Consider the following 9,094-nt stretch of genomic DNA (forward strand, 5'->3'; position numbering starts at 1 on the left):
TAGCGGCTAATCTGGTGTTGACAGCGTGAGGGGGAGGAGCCAGAGGGGGGAGGAGGAGGGGGGAGGGCTTTCCCTGATTTAGAGCAGGGATTTAAACAGGAAGGGGGAGGGAGAGGAGGAGGGGGAGGAGGGGGGAGGAGTGAGAGGCAGCGAGGAGGGAGAGGAGGAGGAGGAGGAGAAGAGACTCAGAGAGAGAAGACGACAGACGCTTCTTCACTTCTTCTGCTTCTTCTTCTGTTCCTGTGGAGGAGGAAGAGGAGGAGGAAGAGGAGGAGGAGGAGGAAGAGGAGGAGAGGGGGGGGGGGCAGAGGAATGTCACAGCAAAGGATTCTGGGAAAGTGTGTGTGTGTGTGTGTGTGTCGGGATCGTCAGGTGTTTCCTCATCAGTCTGAGTCCGGGAGGGAAAACCATCTAAACAGGTACCGACCTTCATCCTCTGTTTCCTCCTCCTCCTTCCTCCTCTCCCTCCTTCCTCCTCTCCCTCTTCCTCCTCTTCCTCCTCTTCCTCCTCTTCCTCCTCCTCTTTCCTCCTCCTCTTCCCTCCTCCTCCTCCTCCTCTCCCTCTTCCTCCTCCTCCTCCTCCTCCTCCTCCTTCCTCCTCTCCCTCTTCTCCCTCTTCCTCCTCCTCCTCCTCTCCCTCCTTCCTCCTCTTTCTGCTACTCTTCCTCCTCCTTCCTCCTCTCCCTCTTCCTCCTCTTTCTGCTACTCTTCCTCCTCCTCCTCTTCTCTCCTCTTCCTCCTCTTCTCCCTCCTCCTCCTTCCTCCTCCTCCTCCTCCTCCTCTTCCTCCTCCTCCTCCTCTTCTCTCCTCTTCCTCCTCTTCCTCCTCTTCTCCCTCCTCCTCCTCTTCCTCCTCTTCTCCCTCCTCCTTCTTCCTCCTCCTCCTCCTCCTCCTCTTCCTCCTCCTCCTCCTCCTCTCTGGTTACATCACATCGTGTCTTCGTGCTGCTGAACTTTCTCTTTGTGTTTGAGCTTCAGGATTGTCAGACTGGATGTTATTGATCGTTAGTCGCCTCTTGCTCAGCAGACGAGGAGTTAACGAGTTATTGATTATTGATTATTGGTTATTGATCAGTATTTTAATGGATTCCTCTGACGCTGGTGTTTGATCAGATTTATTGATAACTTCACTTCAACATTAGAAACATGTTGATCTGAATAATAATGATAAAAGTATTGATCTTGAATCGGCTGAACTCTTTAATAGAAAAGTTTTTTTTCACTGTTAAAATTGATGCTTAGCAACGGGGGGGGGGGGGGGGGGCTTGTTGCTAAGGGAGCAAGTTGTTATGCAACATCTCGTCCACTCAGACTCGACTTTCTTCCTCCTTCTCCTCTTTCTCCTCTTCTTCCTCCTTCTCCTCTTTCTCCTCTTCTTCCTCCTCCTCCTCCTCTTCAGCTGCAGCATCAGTTGTTTGTTTCACTGCTGTGGTGGGGGGGGGGGTGATGCTGATAGAGAGAGGCAGAGATTTTATGACTTAAACGTTTTTATCCACCACTTTATTTTCCCATGATACATTGCGTCACACCACAGCGAAAGTCAGTTTTAGTAGCATTCTAGCGAGCGGCTAACTGGTAGCGTTAGCCGCTAACTGGTAGCGTTAGCCGCTAACTGGTAGCGTTAGCCACCGGTGTAGGCACCACAGGTGGGGGCTCGGAGCTGCCAAAACCGTTTTGACTAAATCTGATGTTTGTTAAGTCTATAAAACGAATTATTGAACAAACATTACTATTTCTGTGTGCACGCCTCTGCAACTAGTCATGGTTATCGTAGCCGTTAGTTTTGCTGCTGCTGACAGCTAACAGCAGCAGCAAACTAACATCAGGAGCGCTTCAACATTTACAAGAAAAGCGTTTGTTTTTCAGTTGCCATTGTTTACTGTGACCGGAAGCAACGCGTTCCCTCGACGCAGAACTTCCAATGCTCAACGACGGCGTCGGGTCTACGCCGTAGCTACGCCGCCGACGCCACGCGGAAGCATAAACTAGGAGCTAATCTCTTGTATCTTATTACTGTTAACTAATAAAATCTTCTCGTAGCAACATCACACAGAGGGAGTGTTGTTGTAGCTACTGTAGCCTAGCCTAGCTCAGTGTGATTATCTACGACTGAACCACACCATGCTGATAAACAGTAGCTAGCTACAACAACACTCTCTCTGTGTGATGTTGCTTAATTAACATCGTCCACTAAGTAATCTGATTACAATTGAAGACCGATTAATGGAACAGGACCAATAAGTATTGATCAGGCTGCTGAGGCTCCGCCCCCAACGCCACGTCGTCTGCTAACATGCTAACATGCTAACATGCTAACTAACATGCTAACTCCCTGCTGGACTGATGGACTGTTGATCGATTATTGGTGATGATTGATAGGCTGAACTGTGGCGGTTGTGTGTTGTGTTGTTGTGACGGGTTGAATGAAGCTGAATCTGATGTTGTGACTGAAGTTTAATTTGAAAAGTTACACACACACACAGGGTTCAAAATGAGCGGTCGCCAGTCGCCAGTGGCAACTAACTTTGATGCTTTGGCGAGTAAAGGAAGCCGGCTGACTGGCCACTCTGGCGACATAAGGAGCTAAATAACTGATAGTATTATTCGGTCAAGTTGTTGTTATAGGTTAATGGTTAAACGGTTAACCATGTGCATCCCTAAAATAAACCTTTTAGGAAAAAAAGGCAAACTTGACTCCTTTATTCCACACAAAAATATGCTAATAGCTATGATATGTGTTAAAAATGCTTATGAGTGTATTATAACAGTTCAACACAATGAAAAATATACAAAACAGCTATACATAACTTTTGGCCAGTAGATTTTTCAAGCTCACTAGCCAGTTGGCCAGTGAGCAAAAAAGTTAAGTTTGAACCCTGCACACACACACATACACAGTGACTCCTCTGTGTGTGTGTGTGTGTGTGTGTGTGTGTGTGTGTTGCTCAGCGAGGGGGGGGGGGGGGGGGGGGGGGGGGTGTGTGTGTGTGATTACAGTCAGTAGCTGGATTAGTTCATTCAGCCTCAGCTCATTAACTCAGATGTTCCCACAGGGATGAACAGTGTGTCCTCACACACACACACACACACACACACACACACACACACACACACACACACACACACACACACACACACACACACACACACACACACACACACACACACACACACACACACACACACACACACACACACACACTTGTTTTAAGTGTTGTTGTAACACAGATGAACAGGAAGTGAAACTCCCTCCGAGCTGCCAGAACCGGTTTGTGTGACATCACTGATGTGTTTAGACAGGCCTCCCCCCCCCCCCCCCCCCCCCTCCCCCCCTCCTCCCTCTTACAGGAACTCCCTCCTCGTCACATTCTGAGGAACACCCCCCCACCCCCCCCGCCACAGCTGACAGGGTGGAGACTCTGTGTGTGTGTGTGTGTGTGTGTGTTGCTTTTCTTTGTTCCTGGTTTGAGCTGCTCAGTGACGATCGGCCTGTTGCTACATCACATGTTAATGATTATTGATTATAGACAGATAGATAGATAGATAGATAGATAGATAGATAGATAGATAGATAGATAGACAGATAGATAGATAGATAGATAGATAGATAGATAGATAGATAGATAGATAGATAGATAGATAGATAGATAGATAGATAGATAGATAGATAGACTTTATTGATCCCAAGCTGGAATTACAGTGCAGCAGACTATACATAATAAAATTGTAAAATATAAAGAACAAACTATACATAATAAAATAGCAATAGCAAATAAAACAAAATGTGATGTACAAAAGTATATACAACAACAAATTGGCAGCGTTGATTTTAGTGCAAAGTAGAAAATGTGCAATGTGTGTAACTGTAGAAAATAAAGCGCGTAGTGACTGTAAGTTATAAACACGTTCTAGTTATAGGTATTTGTAGGGATGTCACGATTACTTCTTTTCATTATTTATCATGGTATATTAAACAATTAATTAATCGTTAAAGGGACATTGTGTAACTTGGAGCGTTACACTGATGCTGCATTCACCTGCAGTCGGGCAGACGGCCGTCGCTAACAAACCAGATGTCATTTTAGTCACAGAAGTCCAGAGAAAGACGGTAAAACAATACCACATTGCCATGACAACATGTTGTCACGTGTATTTATGCCGTTACGTGCAGCGGCTGTCGTCCGTCTGCCGTCTGCCCAATTTCACCTGAATGCAGCATGAAAAATACGACTGAGTTGCTTGTGATATACAACCACAACGCTAGATGGAGGAATTCCTACACAATGCACCTTTAAAGGTATAATATGTAGGAATTCCCCCCATCTAGCGGTGCGGTTGCATATCTGAACGTATTCTTGATGTTGCATTCAGGTGAAATGGGGCAGACGTCAGACAGACAACAGATTCTGCATGCAACAGGATAAACAAGCATCTATGTATTTGTTGTAGCTTTACTAACACATGACCCAGTTGGTTTGTTCGATTCAGGATCATTGTGTTAAATACTCACACATGCAGCTGATGCAACTATTTGTATCTATTTATTTATCTGGATAAAAGAGAAACTGAACAGATACAAATAAATAGTTGCATCAGCTACATGTGTGAGTATTTAACACAATGATCCTGAATCAGGCAAACCAACTGGGTCATGTGTTAGTAAAGCTACAACAGATACAAACAATACACCAAACTAAACCTGGAGGAAAAGAAGGAAACATAAAGATAAATGGAACCTAAATATAAATATGGAAAAGAAAAAGAAAAGAAATGAAGCCGACACATGGAAACCTGGTAGGCTACAGAATGAACAAAGGAAAAACAACGAGTCTGAAAACTAAATGCAACTCGTTACAGAAGAAACACGGTGCTGCAGTGTGTGGGTCTGTGTGTGTGTGTGTGTGTGTGTCTGTGTCTGTGTGTGTGTGTGTGTTTCTTCTATTCTATCCTCTCTCCGCTGGAATCAGCTGTTATCACCTCATCACAGCCGGGAAGTCGCCACGGCAACAGGGACTGAGGATCCTCCATCTTTGGAGAAACACCAGGAAACAACCTCCCTGACACACACACACACACACACACACACACACACAGACACACACACACACACACACTGAGCCGTGTCTCTGGCAGGGCGCCTTTGTTTTGCTGCACAGCGGCGCGCGGGGAGGGGGGGGGTGTTATGTAACGTGTGGCGTGTGCCTGGATGGAGGGAAAGAGGGTGTGACTGTAGTGACACACACACACACACACACACACACACACACACACACACACACACACACACACACACACACACACACACACACAAACACACACAATGACATAATCTACAGCCCCCCCCCCCCCCCCCCCAGTGTTTTCCTACCATAGCATCAGGCTCTAATTTAGGAGCAGAAGAAGCAGTAGAAGGAGGAGCAGCTCTGTGTGTGTGTGTGTGTGTGTGTGTGTGTGTGTGTGTGTGTGTGTGTGTGTGTGTGTGTGTGTGTGTGTGTGTGTGTGTGTGTGTGTGTGTGTGTGTGTGTGTGTGTGTGTGTGTGAGCTCATTCTCTGCAGAGTGTTTGTGTTCCTCCACAGTCAGAGCGAGCGGCGGCCATGTTGTCTTCAGGTCCTCCTTGTTGTCATGGACACGGCGGCTCAGTGACATGACATCATCACAGTTGGTCCAGATGTGATGATGATGATGTCACTGAGGATGAAGGCTTTAGGTGTTTGAGGTCAAAGGTCAAATCAGTCGTTTTGATTCACACATGTTAAACCCGTGTGTGTGTGTGTGTGTGTGTGTGTGTGTGTGTGTGTGTGTGTGTGTGTGTGTGTGTGTGTGTGTGTGTGTGTGTGTGTGTGTGTGTGTGTGTGTGTGTGTGTTTCAGATAAAATCGAGGAGGCTCAGAAGGAGCTCAAAGAGCCGGTGACATCATCACAGAAAGGTGAGAGACACCTGTGTGTGTTGTCAACATGTTGTTGTTGTTGTTGTTTTAACTCTTTCGCGACCATTGACGAGTTAACTCGTCACAGCCTGCCGAACGTTCACGACCATTGACGAGCAAACTCGTCAAAACCGTTTTTTTACAGATTACGATAATAGACACTCTGAGGTACCCTGTGTGTGAATATGGTTCCTCTGATATGTAAAACTGTTTTAAACTAAAATCAAAACATAATGTTTTTTATAAACTGTGTGATCTTGGTTTTGTCTGAGTAATCGTTCTCCTTGAATGCTGCTCTGGGGACGGCGTGCAGCGCTGTGCGGCTGTCGGCTACAGTGTTGCAACTTTCTCGCTGAATCTGGCGACTTTCCAAACCCTCTTTTGACAAAAGCGACCGACGACAAATCTGGCGACTTTTACCGGTGCTGTTACAAACGTTTATGGTTTGGAGACTCGGATCTGAAAGCCCGTTATCACGGCTGTTTTCACGCCGCTGTGCAGCAGAGCGGGCGCTCTGCAGCGGGGGCTGTGACCGGCCGCCCCCGCCCCAGAGCACTCATCGCCGGCCAGTCACACAGCAGTGTCCCGGAGCTGCTGCGCCGCGGCCAGAGACCCACACCGCTGCACCGCTGCTCTCCACGCTGCCACACACCCCAGATATGCCTACAAATATATTTATTTAGCCGTAGAAATGATTTGGGAGACGCCACACTGCAGAGTAGCGGTAAAATGAGCAGATTGCCACTTGACACAAAAGTGCGTTTTTCTCTGAAACTAGAGCGGGAGCTCCGTTTTTGGAGAAACCCAGCTCTCTTCTTCTACTTCGTCCTCACGAACGAAACGGCGGAAAAACTCGCCGTTTTTTCGTGGAGCACGTTGTAAAGTCACTCTTCAATCACGTGAAGACCGTTTGTTTCTAGGTGACGTACAGAGTTCGGTTCGACGTGAGATAAAAGGTAAACAAATAGCCAAAAACATGTGGTCCTGAGCGGATGTGCTGAGGAATTAGTGTGGTCGCGAAAGGGATACGCCAACATTTTTTTTTTTCGTGTCTTGCCTCACTCCCGAGTCCATGACCAGCAGATAGACACCATCCTTTCTACTGTGCGTGCAGTAACAAGGGAGATAGAGCCGTATCGCCGTAATTAGCTTAGCTCAAACACTGGAAGTGTATAGGTAGTGTTAGCCTGCCTCCACCTAAAGTTGCTAATTAGCTTAGCTCAAACGCTGGAAGTGTATAGGTAGTGTTAGCCTGCCTCCACCTAAAGTCGCTAATTAGCTTAGCTCAAACGCTGGAAGTGTATAGGTAGTGTTAGCCTGCCTCCTAGCAGTCAGAAGCTGATTTCATTTTAGCTCTAAACTCTGTAAATATATCACTTTATCCACATTTCAAACATGTTTAGGTGAGAAAGTAGCCGTTTAGATCAGCAGTGTGTCGTTAATTTGTCTAAATACCAGCTGTTTACTATTTTGTTGGGACGAATTCAGCGCTAGGCTACTCAAGCTAGCCGTTGTGACCAACGCACTTCCGGTTACTTTCACAAAATAAAACACCCGTTGCCCTTTACATACAGAAAACCATGACGATAGAATTTGTGCTTTTACTTTGAAATAGGAAGCTAACCTAGCCTCGATGTAGCTAGCTTGAACCAAAATAAAGCGTCTTTGCTTGAACGCTCCGTTTTGACCGATCTGGTCTCGTTAGCGGCATTTGACCGCTCAAGATGCCTTACCGGAGAGTTTTGTCAGCTCTGAGTCGAAGATCGGCCCACCGGTTTCCGTTTAGAGTTGCTGAAGAGTGTCTCTGATGACTTTAGGTGGAGGCAGGCTAACACTACCCATACACTTCCAGTGTTTGAGCTAAGCTAATTAGCGACTTTAGATAGGAGGCAGGCTAACACTACCTATACACTTCCAGTGTTTGAGCTAAGCTAATTAGCGACTTTAGGTAGGAGGCAGGCTAACACTACCCATACACTTCCAGCGTTTGAGCTAAGCTAATTAGCGACTTTAGGTAGGAGGCAGGCTAACACTACCTATACACTTCCAGTGTTTGAGCTAAGCTAATTAGCGACTTTAGGTGGAGGCAGGCTAACACTACCTATACACTTCCAGTGTTTGAGCTAAGCTAATTAGCGACTTTAGGTGGAGGCAGGCTAACACTACCTATACACTTCCAGCGTTTGAGCTAAGCTAATTAGCGACTTTAGGTGGAGGCAGGCTAACACTACCTATACACTTCCAGCGTTTGAGCTAAGCTAATTAGCGACTTTAGGTGGAGGCAGGCTAACACTACCCATACACTTCCAGTGTTTGAGCTAAGCTAATTAGCGGTGCGCCAGCTCTGCCCGTATCTCCCTTGTTACTGCACACACAGTCGAAAGGATGGTGTCTATCTGCTGGTCATGGACTCGGGACGGCGATGTGTTTTGATATGAGCGTTAGCTGTTGTTAGCCACGTAGCTCAGCTACTTAGCTTCAACTGTGTTTATTGATTACATATCAGATAAATAAATGTAATACGGTATCAATAACGTCTCTGTGTCTTCACGCTGGTCCTGTTGCTCCGGTGTTCATCAGACACAGGCTCAGAACCAGAACCAGAACCAGCTCGGTGAAAAAGCTCGTAGCTAGTAGCTAGCTAGTAGGAAATGTTTATGTGTTGCCTGGCAACAGGAACTATTTGTGTTGGTGGAGCCAAAGAAATGATTAAACAAACAAATCATAATCTCTTGTATCTTATTACTGTTCACTGTTGTGTAAAAGCAACATCACACTGGAGGTCGTGCTGTTGTTGTATCAGCTCATTGTGATTATACCAAGTAGCACTGTTAGTAACCCTGGTATTTATTAACGTCGTTAATAATTAATAATGTGTGTCTGTGTGTGTGTGTGTGTGTGTGTGTGTGTAGCTGAGAGCAGTGTGAAGGGTCTGAAGAGGAAGAAGGTCGTAGCTGAGAATCAGCTGAAGAAGATTCCCAAGTCTCCGGTGAAGAAGCCGCTGCAGCTCAACGCGACTGAAGCTGCGGCTCCGCCCCCAGCGCCGGCCCCTCCCCCTCCCCCCCCCCCACCATGGCCCGGCGGCCGCCGCCCCCGACCGGGGCTCCACCTCGCCTGATGCTGACGGGCTGAAGGAGGCGGAGCCTGAGGCCGCTGACGCTGAGGACG

General features: G+C 46.9%; 1 protein-coding gene across 1 annotated transcript in view; it reads left to right on the top strand.

Annotated features, from left to right (window-relative positions):
* The window catches only part of LOC310993812 (zinc finger protein 40-like), a gene marked incomplete at its 3' end in the record, with an annotated part of 22,754 nt that extends 13,710 nt beyond the window's left edge, over positions 1-9,044 (top strand). The window contains exons 3-4 of the mRNA XM_083982291.1: positions 5,870-5,926; positions 8,839-9,044. Coding sequence (XP_083838417.1) covers positions 5,870-5,926; positions 8,839-9,044 — 263 coding nt within the window. The remainder of the gene's footprint in view (positions 1-5,869; positions 5,927-8,838) is intronic.
* Positions 9,045-9,094: the final 50 nt, after the last annotated feature.

This window comes from Trachurus trachurus (genome assembly GCF_905171665.1).
Source record: "Trachurus trachurus genome assembly, chromosome: 11".
NCBI lineage: Eukaryota > Metazoa > Chordata > Actinopteri > Carangiformes > Carangidae > Trachurus > Trachurus trachurus.